This window comes from Carcharodon carcharias, chromosome 21 (genome assembly GCF_017639515.1).
Source record: "Carcharodon carcharias isolate sCarCar2 chromosome 21, sCarCar2.pri, whole genome shotgun sequence".
NCBI lineage: Eukaryota > Metazoa > Chordata > Chondrichthyes > Lamniformes > Lamnidae > Carcharodon > Carcharodon carcharias.
The window spans coordinates 64,284,059-64,301,619 of record NC_054487.1 but is presented as its reverse complement, the minus strand read 5'-3'; the positions used below and the strand labels follow the sequence as shown (position 1 = coordinate 64,301,619).

General features: G+C 43.6%; 1 protein-coding gene across 1 annotated transcript in view; it reads left to right on the top strand.

Moving 5' to 3' along the window:
* The window catches only part of ppfia2 (PTPRF interacting protein alpha 2), a 647,479-nt gene that overhangs the window by 410,161 nt on the left and 219,757 nt on the right, over positions 1-17,561 (top strand). Inside the window, exon 12 of the mRNA XM_041215777.1 lies at positions 7,794-7,928. Within this exon, the coding sequence (XP_041071711.1) occupies positions 7,794-7,928 (135 nt within the window). The remainder of the gene's footprint in view (positions 1-7,793; positions 7,929-17,561) is intronic.

Here is a 17,561-nt window from a genome sequence, read left to right as displayed (position 1 = left end):
AAATACAGGAAAATTTTACAATTTTTAATCACTCATTTCTTGCCTGAAAACCACGTAGCTGACAGTTGAAAATTGGGGCTAGGGAGCACTTTTGCCTTCCCTTGGACACCCAAGGCTTGCCTAATGCATTAGTTTCAGCATGCCTGTAAATGGATGCACAGCATCGCCAGCTGAAACAGATAGGAACTGCTTACATATGCAAATATGAGTCTGATGTACAAGGTTTTGCCTAGGTCACAGTTAGAGCACTATGTAGAGATTTGGGCACTCCATTATTGAAAGGGGATCAAAAACTAAACACTGGCTATAGCATAAATTTACCAGACTTATACCAGGAATGAGAAACTATGGGCTGAATTTCTAGGCAGTTTGTGGATGAGCTGAGGGATGGGAGGACTGGCAAAATAGTGGGGGAAGGTTTCGGAAGGGGAGCCTGATGACTTCCCGCAGCCATGCCATATTGCCAGTGGCGGGAGTGATGACATTCCTGAAGCCTGCCAGAAGGCCAGTTGAGCCACTGTAAGTGGCCAATTACGGCTCACCACCCACCTCTGTGGGCATCTTGTCCTCATTGGGAGAGGTCATTGCTGCATGGGGAGATGATCCAGTGAAACCTGGCAGTCTCCTAGTAGGCTCTGGGGCAGGGCGTCCTACTTCATGAGTATTCCAGGGACCATGGAGGGGCCCCCCCAATGGCATTGGCCACCCTCTATGCAAAGGTGTCGCTTATGCTTAACAACCACCCGCTCCTCTAATTGCCGGGGCCTGGCTGCCTGGCCTTGGCTTCCTTGAACCTACTTTAATGTTCTTTGAGGGCACCCAGCCTTTGAAGCACCTTCTCCATGGAGCTGCAGCCTCAACAATGGCCAGCACTAACGGTGGTGCTGCTGAGGCTGCCGAGCTGCAAGCCCTCTGATTCAGCTGGCAGCTCTTGGATGTGGGCCACGGCTGGTAATGTGCTGTCCTGGATACCACCAACTGTTTGAGCAGAGTTGTATCCTGCTTTCAATTCCAGCAGCAGGACTTGCCGGCAATCAGCAAAATTCAGCACTATGGTTATGAAGAGAGAATTGTCCTACTTGAATTTTTTGCGCTAGTGCAGCAAAGGCTCAGGGATAATATAATAAATGTTTTTAAAGAGTAATTTCCTTTGCTTAGACAGTTCATGATAAGGGGTCATCAATTTTTTAAGCGTGCCTTTGTGAGAGCATGTCGTGCTTTGCCATGGGTAGTTGTGCAGCAGAGAACATTGCATTTTTTTAAAGGAAAAGCAGACACATATTTGAAGTAAAGGAAGGCACAGGGCTGTGGAGTGAGCAGGGTGTTGTGATTAGATTTCAATCAGTTGAGCAAAATACTGACCCAAGCATAATGGGTCTGATATTTGGAAAAGCCAAATTTAATGGCAGGAACTCATTAGAATCCTTTTTCCCTGTTTCCTGCCTGACAGCTGGCCAGAGGGCTACAGCTGCTGGGCAGGAAAACCTGCAGCACAAGACAGCAGCTGAAGACTGACGTGCCCCTAGCCATTAAAAAGACCAGGGACTCAGAACATAGCAGCGAGGAACAAGGGAGAGAAGAGGGCAGTGACAGATTACAGATCATCTGGAGAGAGAGATTTTGAAGAGCATCTGAAAACTGGGAGCAAAGGAGTTAGAGATCTCTGGGAAGTTTGTTGATTGCAGGGGTGAGGACAGAGGGTGGGGTCAGGGGTGGACCGTTGGCCAGGAAAGGATAAGCAGTTCACAGAATGTTTGCTTGATGGGCTGTTGGGAAGCAGTCCTGCTCCTCTTAGCCCATAAGCATTGTTGGAAAAGCACTTACCTTCTGGATCTGGACCATACTTCAGTTGCAGGGTCACCCAAGCCCAGGAAGCCAACCACTGCCAATAGATTAACATGGTTGTCAAAAGCTGAGGAACACAGCCTTATTTAAATATTATAATTGCAACTCCCTGCCTCCCTGCTCTCGAGCAAGTTGGTTGGTGACCCAAAACCTTCCATTGTTATACCAGAAGAGGTGTGTGAGTGGTGGCCTAGGAACAGGTTTCATTTTTTTTAACAATTTAAGACCCTCCCCCTCCTGGTCCCTCCAACCCACTGGTGATGAGAAGGGGCTGCTCTGTTAACCAATACTCATCCATGCTAATGTATTACCCCCAACCCCAATACCTTATATATTAACCTGCTTTGCGGCACCTTATCAATGCCTTTTGGAAATCCTAGTGTATTACATCTACTGGTTCCCCTTTGTTTACCCCACTAGTTATTTCTTCAAAAAACTCTAATAAATTTGTCAAACAGGGTTTCCCTTTCATAAAACCATGCTAACTTTGCCTGATCACACCACGAAGTGTATTGTTAAGCTGGACTTCCTTAATATAGATTCCAGCATTTTCTCTGATGTCAGCCTAACTGGCCTTTAGTTCCCTGTTTTCTCTTACCCTCCTTTCATGAATAATAGTGTTATATTTGCTAACCTCCAATACACTGGCTCCGTTCTTGAAACTAGGGAATTTTTGTAAAACTTTTTTGCAACTTTCTCTTTCAGAACCCTATGATGTAGGTCTGGGTCCTGGAGATTTCTTGGCTTTTGGCCTCTTAAGTTTCTCCAGTACTTGTTCTCTGTTGATAGTAATTACCTTAAATTCCTCACTCTTTTTAGCCCCTTTGTTACTCTGTATTTCTGGTATGCAAATTGTGTCCTGAGAAAACAGACACAAAATAGTTGTTGAATGTCTCTAACATTTCCTCAATGTGCATGATAATTTTTCCTGTCTCTACCTCTAAGAGACCAATATTTACTTTAGCTATTTTGTTATATACTTGTAAAACTCTCTACAATCTATTTTTATATTTGTGGCAAGTTTCTTCTCAGATTCTATTTTCTCACTTTTTATTGACATTTTGGTTCCCTGTCCTAGTTCCTAGAACACTCCCAATCCTTGGGCTTATTATTATTCTTTGCAGCATTATAAGTCTAGTTAGCATTTTACTGGTGTTTACCAAATGCCATCTAAATAATTCTCCAATATTATTTAAGTCATAGCTCATAAATTTCAATTTAATATGTAAATAGATGGATGGGCGTGCAGTGGTAATGGCGCATCAGGAGATTTGTTTCAGAAGTTTAAAAAAACACCACACAAACAAAACAAATACTGTAATGCCTTGCTATTTATAAAAAAAATTGTTCCTTATTACTCACAACTGTTTAAATATGTAAAAATAAGGTCACTCTGCTTCATTAAATAAAACTGGTAATTTCCTCTTCAATATATTGTAGACTGGGGGGTGATTAGCTCAGTTGGTTAGATGACTAGCACACGGTTCAGAATAACATCAACAATACAAGTTGGGTTCCCGTTCCAGCTGAGGTAGATTTGGGACCTGCCTTCTCATCCTGCCCCTGAGAGTGGAAGGTAATGTCAAACCACCACTGACAAAAACTGCCAAGGATTAAACTCAGGTTGGAGCATCAGCAGACAATGAGCCAAGGTCATGACTTCGGGCAGAGCACACATGAATAAATGAATATTATACCTCATCAGCCAGCTCTGTTTTGATTTCCCAGTTGTATGACTGGTTTTCTTTTATTTTTATGTTATATTACTGCAATTCATCTTTTTTTGGATTTAGTAGTAGGGTTAGATTGTTATTGCATTGTGACACGTTTGTGAGGTGAAGAATATTTCTTATACATCACAAATTGTGAATTGTTTGATTCTTCCATGTTTTTAATAATAGTAGTGCACAGACAGTTCTATGTTCAATAGGATTCATGAGTATGTGTCATTTTCACTTTTTTTTTACTTGCGCTGTTCCAAAATAACAGTACGTAACAACACCATATCTCTCTGGGTCAGCCAGCCTTGTGCTCCATATTTGACAGTCATTTTTCAGTCAGGGATCAATAGGAGGATCTTCCTTCCACTCTCACCACACCTTCCTTACAACACACAAAGACATGTCTAATGGAGATGTAAGCCACCCTGGGAATTCTCCCCATTATGCCCTCATAAACCTTGCCATTTGAGAATCCTCTTAAGGTCAGGGGGATGGGTTCCTGAAAAGTAGTGCAGAGGGGAGAGAAGCTGAGATGTAATTAGAAGTTAAGACACTAGTAAATGAGAGTGGAAGGCAGAGGATACATAGGCTAGATAAGGAAGAAGTGAGTTTAACAAAGCTAAATGGAATATATTTTAATGCAAGGAACCTGAGGAATAAGACAGACAAGTTGAGGGCACAGATGGGCATGTGGGAGTGTGATATGATAGCTATGATCAAGACTTGGCTAAAAGAAGTGCAGGTTTGGCAGCTCAGCATTCCTGGTTGTAGGGTATTTAGACAAGTTAGGAAGGGGAATAGAAGAGGGGTGGGCTGTTGCAATATTGATCAATGAATCAATTATAGCACTGAGGAGGGATAATATCTTGGAAGGATCATCAAATGAGGCCTCATTTGATAGAAGTAAAAAACACAAAAGGGGCAAAAATGCTGTTGGGTGTGTACTATATGTCGCCAAACAGTCAGGGAGAAATAGAGGTTCAAATATGCAATCAAATTTCAGAGAAGCGTAAGAACAATAAGGCAGTAACTACACAAATATTAACTGGGAAGTTTTAGTGTACAAGGTAGGGAGGGAGCAAAATTCTTAAGTTGCATCCAGGAGAACTTTTTTAGCCAGTGCATAGAAAGCCCAACAAGGGAGGGGGAAGTTCTGGACTAATATTCAGAAATGAGCCTGGGCAAGTGGAAGGCGTATCAGTAGGGGAGCATTTTGGAGATAGTGACCATAACTCAGTTAGCTTAAGGATAGTTATGGAAAAGGATAAGGTTGGGCCAGAAATAAAAGTTCTAAACTGAGGAAAGGCTAATTTTATTAAGATGAGATGCGATTTGGCCCAAGTGGACTGGGTGCAGCTACTTGCAGATAAAACTATGTCAGAGCAGTGGGAGGCATTCAAAGAGGAAATAGCGAGAGTACAGAACAAATATGTTTCGCATAAAGACAAAGACTAAGTCTGGAGAACCCTGGATGTCAAGGGACATAAAGGTTAGGATTAAGAAAGGAAGAGAAGCTTATAGCAGATACCAAAGGCTCAATATGGCAGAGCCCCTAGAGGAGTATAAAAAGTGCAGAGGGGAAATTAAAAAGGAAATTAGGAAAGCTAAGAGAGTGCATGAGAAAGGTGGGTTGAATAAAGAAAAACGCAAAGGTTTTTTTAAAAATATATAAAGAGCAAGAGAATAAGTAGGGAAAGAGTAGGGCCAATTAGGAACCATAGAGGTAATCTGTGTGTGGATCCGGAAGACATGGGTACAGTCCTCAATGAATACTTCGTGTCAGTCTTCACAATGGAAAAGGACGACACAAATATAGACATCAGTGTGTAGGACTGTGAAATATTAGAGGAAATTAACATAGAGAGAGAAGGGATACCAGTGTGTTTAGCAGGTTTAAAAGTGGATAAATCTGCAAGCCCAGGTGAGATGCATCCCAAGCTGTTAAGGGAGGCAAGGGAAGAGATATCATGGGCCCTGGCAGTAATTTTCAAATCCTCTCTGGCCATAGGTGAGGTTCCACAGGACAGGAGGACTGCTAACAATGTCCCATTATTAAAAAAGAGAGGAAGGGATAGAACAGGAAATTACAGGCCAATCAGTCTAACCTTGGTGTTGGGGAAGAATTCTGAGGGACAGAATATATCTGCATTTGGAGAGACACATTAATCAGCGATAGTCAGCATGGATTTGTTAAGGTAAGGTCATGTTTGACAAATTTGATCAAATTTTTTGAGATATTCAGGAGTGTTGATGAGGGTAATGCATTTGATGTGGTCTGCATGGACCTTAGCAAGGCTTTTGATAAGGTCCCTCATGACAGACTGGTCAAGAAAGTAATAGCCCATGGGACCCAATGCAAAGTGGCATGTTGGATCCAAAATTGGCTGAAAGGCAGGAAACATAGCGTGATGGTAGAGGGATGTTTCTGTGACTGGAAGTCGGTTTCCAATGGGGTTCCACAGGGTTTGGTGCTGGTGCCCTTGCTGTTTGTGGTGTACATAAATGATTTGGACTTAAATGTAGTGGTATCAAGAAGTTCGCGATAACACGAAAATTGGTGGGGTGGTAGATAGTGGGGAGGAAAGCCATATATGGCAGAAGGATATCAATGGGCTGGTCAGGTGGGTAGAGCATTGGCAAATGGAATTCAACCCAGCAAAGTGTGAGGCAATGCATTTGGGGAGGGCTAACAAGGCAAGGGATTACACTATGAATGGTAGGACCCTGGAAAATACTGAAGATCAGAGAGAACTTGGTGTACATATCCTCGGATCCCTTAAGATAGCAGGGCACGTAGATAAGGCAGTTAAGAAGGCATATGGGATTCTTACCTTTATTAGCTGAGGCATATTATACAAGAGCAAGGAGGTTGTGCTGGAACTCTATAAAATGCTGGTTAGGCCACAACTGGAGTACTGCATACGGTTCTGGTCACCACATTATAGGAAGGATGTGATTGCACTGGAGAGGGTGCAGAGGAGATTTATCAGGATGCTGCCTAGTCTGGACGGTCAGAGCTATGAGGAAAGATTGGATAGGCTGGGGTTGCTTCCCTTGGAGCAGCGAAGGTTGAGAGGAGACCTGATAGAGGTGTATATGATTATGAGGGGCATAGGTAGGGTGGATAGGAAGGCACTTTTTCCATTAGTAGAGGGGTCAATAACCAGGGGGCATAGATTTAAGATAAGAGGTAGAAAGCTAAGAGAGGAGCTGAGGAGAATTTTTTTCACCCAGAGGGAGGCAGGAGTCTGGAACTCACTGCCTGAAAGGGTGGTTGAGTCAGAAACTCTCATAACATTTAAGAAGTATTTAGATATTCACTTGCGTTTCCATAGCCTCCAGGGCTATGGGCCAAGCGCTGGAAAATGGGATTAGTGTAGTCAGATCTTCGTTGGACAGCGTGGACACCATAGGCCAAATGGTCTCTTTCTGTGCTGTAAACGTCTATGAGTCATATAAAAGGCCCCAAAACTTTACCAAACAAAGATGTTCCAACCAGGAGCAGATCAATCACTATGGCCGGAATTTTCCAGCCCCTCACGCTGGCGGTATATCCCGATCCCACCGATGTGAACGGAGATTTCAATAGTTAACCGACCCCGCCAGTTGCACTTGAAATCTTTTTAAGCTTTGGCCCCTGGGTGGGCCTCAGGCATACCCAAACTGAACAGACCCCACTGTTACGTCCTCTTCTAAGCACCAGTGGCCAGGTGTGGGAATATATTCCTTAATTGGTTCAGAGTATAGGGCTTTGGACACTTTCAGCCAATGGAGTGGGATGATTGGAATCATTGGATCTCAGGATCTTTTACTCTTAGAATAAACCCAAGCTACAATATATTGTAACGTAATTGATATATTGTTGACATTATTCTTAATATTCACTTTAGTCAAACTACCAAGCCAAAAGTATTCTTTGTTATTAATTCTTAGATTCAATGCACTAAGCATCAACCTATAAATGTGTTGAATAGATTTGCAACTCAAAATGTTAATAGTTATGGTAATGCATGTCACCTTAAAATCTGTAGTAAATTACAAGAAAAAAATATTATAAATAGGATAATATTTGTATTCCGTTGAACAAATTTATAAGATTTGCTTCATTTTAGATATTTATAGATTATTTACAAATATTAAATTTTCCAATTAAATGATGTAGAAGAAAACTATTTTCAGACAATTACTTAAATTAATATTTTGCATTTCTGTTACATGGGAATTTAGCTAGAAGAAAAAAATAGACAGTTACAGGAACGCCTGGAACATGCTGAACAGAAGCTACAGCAAACAATGAAGAGAGCAGAAACATTACCAGAAGTAGAAGCTGAGCTTGCCCAGCGAATTGCAGCCCTGACAAAGGTAAATGCATTGGTAGGAAGATTATTTTAATCAAGACCTTATTATGATGTGCATCTTGCTAAGAACTGTGCCATTTCCCCCCAGAGCATGTCGATAACTTTCTGGATAAATTATTTTTAAAGGTTTTAGGGAAGTTATTATGCACTGTTTCACATTGGTTGTATTAGGAAAACTGTCATACACAAAAATTGACATTTTTTGAATATTGTTCATGTAACCCACTTACACTTTGGAAAGTTAAGCTATGGTGGGTGTCTCAAATGCCTGACCCCCTCCCCTCAAAATATCTAAATGTCCTTGACCTAGTCAATCCAGTGATCCAGGGAAACTGCATGAAATTCAGGCCTTGCTGCACAGCATTAATTCTACTTTTTAATGAGTTCCTAAAGTAAAGGATTTGTACAATGAATTGAAAGTTCATTGTACTGCAGCATGCATTTTATACTGCTTCCCCAGAGATGGGAGAGGAAAAATCAGAGGAGTCATTGACAACCAGAGTCAGATGAGCAGATGACCCTCCAACTAAATATTAGGAAGACCAAAGCCAATGTCTTCAGTCTCTGCTACAAGCCCTGTTTCCTAGACACTAACTGTTTGAGACTGAACCAGATTGTTCCTAATTTTCATGCCATATTTGACCCTGAGATAAGATTTAGAAGATTATTATATTTTAGGACTGAATCTTTAAAACTAGGGTAAATGTGGTGAGTCATGTGACCTGTTCAGAAGTCTGCCTGACATTAAGCCTGGGTGGTTTGAATGTTAGAGATAAAAAGAAGGCTCAGATTGCTTTACTGAGAAGAAGGCGCAAGAGACTTATGTTTAGCAACAATGGCAGCAGTCTTTTAAAACACCATGTGTAGATCCTGAATCTCCCTAAGTCTTGGAAAGGTATTATAGGTATCATGTTGTAAACACTTGTGCTGTAAACTGTCCAGTTACTGCTAAGCTGGAAGGGAGTTGAGGTTAAATATAGATAATTAGCAATTCTACCTAGATACAAGTCTAGTGTTGCCAAGGGCAGAGGAAGCTATTTTTGAGATCAGGTCACAGGTTTCCTTACATACCCATGAGTATTACAAGCATCCAGCAGTTTGTTTTGGTGCTCTGTAGCCACCTGAGAAGCAGAGAGTAAGAGATAGAAGTGGCCTGCTATATGCACATGAAGCAGAGAAAATGCTGATTCTAGTTTTCACCACACACAAAGGATGGGAGTTTACACTCAGATTAAAGAGACCAAGTTCATGAGGATTTAAAGGAGGCTGGAAGATTCACATAGCTTGGAGTTAGAAGGAAATAATCTATAGTGTAACCCTCACAGCGAAAGTCAGTTCTGGGACCAGTAGCTACTCAGCTATGAAAGTAATAATGAACAACCCATAAGTAACTGAGAATAATCTTAGCCTGGTTCCTAGACATTTAAATGTCTATGATAAAAGTTAAATAGGGAATATCTTTTCTATTGTGTAATGTATAAGCAGCCTACAAAAAGAAAACAGTGTTTAGCCAAGTGTGTTTTTAGTCATTTGTTACTGTAAAAGTTTTAAAACATGAAATCTTGACTTGTCATTCTTTCAGCTGATAACTGGAAGTTCAAATTTCTCTTTAAAAGTTATCAGTCTCCAGAGATTGTAACAAAATCTAACCACATATCCATGCAAGTCTGCCTAATTCTACTTGAAACTTGATCTCTTGACTTGAGTCTGCCCTTGTTATGATCCTATCTGCTGTTAATGCTGGAAAAGTCAGATGCCAGAGTGAACCCTGGCTTGATAGAGCCTAACTTTTTGTTTTAGAAACCATGGAGGAATGTTACTGAACAAATTCACAGGAGTCTGCTGTTGAACTTTTAATGCAAAGAATAAAATAGTTATTAAAACAAGGAAACTATATTACATTAGACAAAAAGGTTGGAATGGTCTCAATACAAACACAAGAAGGCAATTCAAATTCCCACTATTCCTTTACCCTAGCAATATCGTTACAGACACCTAAACCAGTGAAGAGTTATTACTAGCTTGACACAAATGCTTCTTGCATGGGATTGGCACAGTTGTAAATGGTTTTCTTCCAGTGAATTCCTGAGCATTCACTTTATGCTTCTCATCAAACTCATATCTCCCCACAAGACACCCCAAAAAAATTGCAGTCTAAACTCACTGGGCTGAATCATCCCAGATTTGCACTAAGTGTGGAAGCGGGTGGGTAAAACGTTTTACCCACCAGCCACAATGGAGGCTTCTCATGCCGTATCATCCCAAACCCACCACATTAATTATGCATTGCCAGGGAATATACAGTTTCCATGGCGGGCAGGCTCCGATTCACCTCACTGCTTCATCACACTGGGCGCCACATTTAAATTACAGCTGCATGCCCACCTCTCAGTGCTTTCAGCCCAGGACTGCTGCAAATAAGACATGGCCTGAAAAGCAAGAAGGCTGCAGCCCCCAAGTTTAGTGACGCGTCCCCTGTGCGCCGTTTGAATGCTGTGAAGGTCCACCTTGATGTCCTCTACTACCGCTCTGGCCGCAGAAGGGCCAGCAACATTACCACTGTGGCTTGGTAGGTGAATCTGTCCAGCTTCCTACCCATTGGTAGGTAGAATAGCCAACCAGGGGCACCGTGTCCTTCTTTTGTAGAGTCAAGGGAATGAACTGGGGAGCCTCTGCCTGGCTTTGGCACAAAGATTTGGTTTCCTCTGCCGACAACTGAGCCCCCAGCAATACTGGAGCAACTTTGGCCTGCCTTGGGGACATCGCCAGATTCAACCCTTCAACCATCTGCTCCATCTTGGCCAGGCGTCTTTCCATCTTGTCTGCCATGACCTGATGCCTATGGAATCCCATTCCTGACAACAAATGTAATGAGGAATTCAAGCACATAAACTGCACAAAGGTTAAAGAAAAACAAAGTTCCTTTATTTCACCGGCATCAAAACTGTTTAAACTCTCAAGAGAAAGCTTAATTTCAAGGAATAAACTATTAAGAGAGAATATTCATGGCTGATGCTCCAGATCTCAGCCCCAGATTTGACCTGCTGCCTCAGCTCCTGGCTGCAGCTCTCTCTCTCTCTCTCTCTCTCTCTCTCTCACCATGAGGCTTCTGGTCCCTTCATCTTCTCCAGCCCATGCTCCAGGCTCACACCCAACCTCTGGCTTTCTTAAGGACTTCAACTCCTGTTCTGAGGAGTGCCCCCAGGGTTGACTGGATCCTCTGGCCAGCTTCCTCCCAGGCTGACGACCTCTGCTGGTGTGGACTTAGTGCCCCACAGGGAATGCACCATAGTGGGCGAGGCCCGGCCTCCGCCCCATTCTAAAGTCTGATGTTGGAAGTCAGGACATCGAGGGCCAATTACACGCCGGCCCCACCCCCACCCTAGTACATGTCAAAAAATTCAATGTACGTATTGAGAGTGCAAAAAGAGTCGTCACATTCTGGGACCTATCTCCCTGTGATAGTTTGTTAAGTATCAAGCCTCGTGCATCCCCAACCCCCACCTCTGACCCCCTCCCCCACCACCCGCAATATTGTCATTCTCTGGTTTCCTCAGCAAGTGATGAAGTGGGGCATAACCTTGCACAAACCTCTTATGTCGCCAGCCTGACAACACTGTTCCCTCTCCATCTTAGGCTGGTGGCACTCCCATAGCGCTCAGATACTCTCATTGTCAGGAATTATGTCTTCCCTGGTGACCAGGTGCCCAAGGTACCATACTTTTGTCCGAAATGTTGCTATTTCCTTGGTTTGACTTTCACATTAAGCTTCAACAAGTGGGCTAAGATGGCATCTAATCTTTCAAGAGTCTCTTTGAATGTAGAGCCGAAGAAGAATATATCGTTCAGATACACAAGGAGGGACTAAAAATTTAGGTCACCAGAAGTTACACACATGAAGGTGGCTGGGGCATTACAAAGGCCCAGTGGAATTCTTATGTATTTGTAAAGTCCTCCATTCAGTGCCCATTCAGAATGCCATTCAATGTCTTCTTCAGCAATGAGTAGCTGGTTATAACCGTGGCCAAATCAAAACTTCAAAATACTTAAGACCTTTAAGGGCTTGAAATCCTTCCGCAATCTTAGGTAGAAGGTAAGCATCCTTATGAGTCTTTGCGTTGAGTGCCCAGTAATTAACACACATCCTCAGTTTTCCGTCTTTTTTCCTCACGAGGACTTTGGAGGAGGCATATGTATTCAGTGACTCCCGAATGACACCTCGTTCCAGAGACTTCTGCAGGTACTTTTTTTATTCATTTATGGGATGTGGGCATCACTGGGTAGGCCAGCATTTATTGCCCATCCCTAATTGCCCTTTGAAGGTGGTGGTGAGCTGCTTTCTTGAACCACTGTAGTCCATGTGGTGTAGGTACACCCATTCCCATTTCCGACTATTTTTTGTTGCATGGGATAAGATGTGGGCAGTTAGTCCACATGCAACAATCCCTCCCTTGCCGGCTCTATTGTGGGGGTGGGCTGTTTAAACCTCTCCATAATTTTAGTGAAGTTGGGCCCCTTCTGTGAGTAGATATAGTTCAGGCCTAAGGAGACCAATACTGTACACGGTACTCCAGATGTGGTCTCACCAATGCCCTGTATAACTGAAGCATAACCTCCTTACTCTTGTATTCAATTTCCCTTGCAATAAACAGTAACATTCATTAGCTTTGCTAATTACTTGCTGCACCTGCGTGCTAACTATTCTATTTCTCTGATTTGCAAGAACACTTGCCCCAGCATAATTCAGGTATTGATTGTCCCAATGGTAGAGCCCCCACTTTCCCCAGTACTGGTGTCTGTACTGGATCCCACTTCTCCCACGCCAGTCTTTGAGCCACAACTAACCATATGATGAAAGGACAGTCATTGATGATATAGCTGTAGATGATCAAGCCCAGGATATTACCCTGAGGAACTCCTGCAGTGATATCCTGGAGCTGAGATCATCTTCAATCTTGACCACAACCATCTTCCTCTCTGCTAGGTATGACCCCAACCAGCAGAGAGTTTTCCCCCTAATTCCTATTGACTCCAGTTTTGCTAGGGCTCCTTGATGGCACACTCTGTCATATGCGGCCTTGAGGTCAAGGGCAGACACTCTCACCTCACAGCTGGAGTTTGGGTCTTTTGTCCATGTTTGAGCCAAGACTGTAATGAGATCGGGAGTTGAGTGCCCTGGCCGAACCAAAACTGAGTGTCAGTGAGCAGGTTATTGTTAAGCAAGTGCCGCTTGATAACCCCTTCCATCATTTTACTGATGATGGAGAGCAGACTGACAGGGCGGTAATTTGCCGGGTTGGATTTATCCTGCTTTTTGTGTACAGGACATACCTGGGCAATTTTAAACATTGCAGAGTAGATGCCAGTGTTACAGCCGAACTGGAACAGCTTGGCTAGGGGCGTGGCAAGTTCTGGATCACAAGTCTTCAGTACTGTTGCCGGAATATTGTCAGGGTCCATAGCCTTTGCAGCATCCAGTACCTTCAGCCGTTTCTTGATATAACATGGAATGAATTGAATTGGCTGAAAACTGGCATCTGTGATGCTGGAGACCTCTGGAGAAGGACGAAATGGATCGTCCACTCAGGATTTCTGTCTGAAGATTGTAGCAAAAGCTTTGGCCTTATCTTTTGCACTAATGTTCTGGGCTCCCCCACTATTGAGGATGAGGATATTTGTGGAGCCTCCCACTCCAATGAGTTGTTTAATTGTCCCACCACCATTCACGGCTGGATGTGGCAGGACTGCAGAGCTTAGGTCTAATTTGTTGGTTGTGGAATCGCTTAGCTCTGTCTATCACTTGCTGCTTATGCTGTTTGGCATGCAAGTAGTCCTGTATTGTAGCTTCACCAGGTTGACATTTCATTTTTAGGTATGCCTGGGACTGCTCCTGGCATGCCCTCCTGCACTCTTCATTGAACCAGAATTGATCCCCAGGCTTGGTGGTAATGGCAGAGTGGGGAAAATTCCCAGCCTTGAGGTTACAGATTGTGGTTGAGTATAATTCTGCCACTGCTGATAGCCTACAGCGCCTCATGGTTGTCCAGTCTTGAGTTGCTAGATTTGTTCGAAATCTATCCCATTTAGCATGGTGGTAGTGCCACACAACACAATGGAGGGTATTCTTAATGTGAAAAAAAGATGGGACTTTGTCTCCACAACGACTGTGCAGTGGTCACTCCTACCGTTACTGTCATGGAAAGATGCATCCACGGCAGGCACGTTGGTGAGGTTGAGGTCAAGCGTGTATTTCCTGCTTGTTGGTTCCCTCACCACCTGCTGCCGACCCAGTCTAGCAACTATTCCTTTCTGACTCGACCGGCTCAGTTAGTAGTGGTGTTACTGAGCCACTCTTGCTGATGGACATTGAAGTCCCCAGAGTACATTCTGCGCCCTTGCCGCCCTCAGTGCTTCCTCCAAGTGTTGTTCAACATGAAGGAGTACTGATTCATCAGCTGTGGGTGGGATGTGGTAATCAGCAAGAAGTTTCCTTGCCCATGTTTGGCTTGGTGCCATGAGACTTCATGGGGGCCAGAGTCGATGTTGAGGACTCCCAGAGCAACTCTGTCCTGACTGTGCTGCCACCTCTGTTGAGTCTTTCCTGCCAGTGGGACAGGACATAGTGATGGTGATGTCTAGGACCATTGCCTGTAAGGTATGATTCCATGAGTATGACTATGTCAGGCTATTCTTTGACTAGCTGGTGAGACAGCTCTCCCAAATTTGGCACAAGCCCCCATATGTTAGTAAGGAGGAATTTGCAGGGTCAACAGGGCTGAGTTTGCTGTTGTTGTTTCCGGTGCCTTGGTTGATGCTAGCCAGTCCATCTGGTTTAATTCCTTCGAGACTTTTTAGCGGTTTGATACAGCTGAGTAGCTTGCTAAACCATTTCAGAGCATGTTTCAGTGTCACATGTAGGCCAGACCAGGTAAAGACAACAGATTTCCTTCCCAGATGGGTTTTGATGACAATCGTTGATGAACGATGGTTTCATGGCTATCATTAGACCTTTAATTCCAGATTTTTATTGAATTCAAATTTCATCATCTGCCATGGTGGGATTCAAACCTGGGTCCCCAGAGCAACACCACTACACCACTTCCTCCCCACTGCAGTTGGCTCAACTAATAATCCAGAGATTATTACCTTTGAGGTTCTTCTTAATTTGGTACCTAGATCCTCATAATGACTACGCAAAGATTCTTTCCTTGCCCTGCAAATGTCATTGGTACCTACATGTACCACGACAACTGGATCCTCCCCTCTCCCACTGTAAGTTCCTCTCCAGCACTGAGCAGATGTCCCGAACCCTCACACCAGGCAGGCAATGCAGTCTTCTGGACCCTCGCTCTTTGCTACAGAGAACAGTGTCACCTCTCCTCACTATACTGTCCTCAGTACCACTACAATCCTGTTTGCTCCCCCCACTTGAACAGTTTCCTGTACCATGGTGTCATGGCCAATCTGCTCAACCACATTGCAGACCTCACTTTCATCCACATAGGCTGTGAGCACCTCAAACCCGTTTGACGATTGCAAAGTCTGAGGCTCCTCCACTCCAGTCTGCTTGGTCTCTTTACCTGCCTCACTCACATCCTCCTTTCCCTCACCGCTGAACAAAACAGGTGACACTAACCTAAGAGGTGCGACCATCTTCTGGACCAAAGTGTCCAGGTATTTCTCCCCCTCCATTATTATGCACAGTGTCTGCAGTTCAGGTTTCAGATCAATAACCCTGATCCAGAATTCCTCTAGCTCCTTATACTTTTGCAGATGTGTTTGCCCTGAATTGCCTTGGTGTCCAAAAGCTGCAACATGACACCTGCCCTGCCATTGCTACTTATGTTATTTAGTTAATTTAGTTTAAATACTTTCTTCATTAATTTAGAATAATTACTATGTATACCACAATGTACTGTGCTTATTAAATGCTAGCACCACCTACAAATAAAAGTTATACATTTCTCAATTACACAGGTATGTGTTTTATGTAATTATTTTATTTATATTATTTTAAAGTTTTAGTTATTTTTATTTATAGATCTACCTTGACTCTGGTGTCCTAAGCTGCCTACACGCTACTCCTTACACCAAGCACTTATCAGCCCATCAACTTACTAGTTTTCTGTGATGTCACAGTTGTTTTCCTTCAAGCTGAGAAGCCAGCGCTGTGTAGCGATTTGTCAATGCAATCACATGGTCAACTAACTACATTCTCTTAAAGGTACATAGCACTCCACATTACCACATCCCTCCCCCTTTACTTGAAAGTACAATTAACAAGCACCGCAACATTCCAATTATTTACATGAATAACTATTTACAAGCTAAATCTCTCAGGAGGCTTCCTCAGATGTGTCGAGCATCATAACGCAATTGTCTCCGCTAGTTTTTCCAAGACCCCCTTCTCAGGGGTCAACTGCTCACCAGGCTCTTTGGTGGAAGTGGGCAAGTTTGTGTCTTCAACACTCTCAGGTCCAACAGGCCCCACTGGTACTTGCAAATTGTGTGAAATTTTTTCCATGTGCGGTGCAGACTGAAACACAATGATGAAGGCATTCCTTCTTGTGGGACTGTCTCTCTTCTCCGGAGATGATCCATGTGTCATCTAAATATTTGGCTGTTTATCGACACATTATAGGAGAGAGGTCCTGTCACAGCGCTCACCGCCTAATAGTCAATTGGGCCCATCTCCAAAATCCTTCGCGAGAACTGTGTCTCCCACCGTTTCATTCATGGTTATGGCCATCATGCCTAGCCTTCTGGATCTTTTGGCCTCTAAATTCGGCCTGATAACAGTTAGACAGGCGCAGAGACATGTCTTGATTAGTAATTCAGCGGGGGCAATACCGATGTGTGTGGCGTCGTCCGGTAGGCGAACAGGAACCGTGACAATCTGGTGCTGATGGAATCCCTGTCCAGCTTTTTCTTCCCAGATTTGAAAGTTTAGACCGCCCGCTCAGCCAAACCATTAGAGGCAGGGTGGTAAGACAAGGTTTTGATATGAGTTTTTCCATTAAGTGTTGTAAACCTGTGGAACTCCACTGGTAAATGTCATCCCGTTGTCTGACATGAGCACCTCTGGTAACCATGCACTGTGAAACTCTGTCACAAACGGTCTATGGCGGCAGCGGACGTGGGTGAACGGACTTCATAGACATCCATCCACTTGGAGTAGTCATTTATTAGTAAAAGGAATATTGTGCCCAAGAAGGGCCCCATGTAATCGACATAGAGGGGCACCCTTGACCACCCTGGCCATTCCTAGGGGTACAATGGAGCTAAGAGGGGTAGCTTTTGTACCTGCTGGCATTGAAGATAACTTTTGACTAGGGTTTCAATGTCTATTCCCATCCTTGGCCACCACAAGTAGCTGCGCGCAAGCATCTTCATCCTACTAATGCCAGGGTGAGTGCTATGTAATTCGGCCAGTAATGGCCTTCCCCTTTCGGGACACAATAATCTTGCTCCCCAGGTCAATATGCCATCCTGCCAGATGAGCTCATATCTGCGATTTAAATTGTGCTTCATGTCATCAGACTTTGGCTCACCTGATCATCCATTCAAGACCTGCTCCCCGACATGAGGTAAAAGTGGATCTCGGCTTGTCCACTCATGGATTTGTTTGGCCTGGACA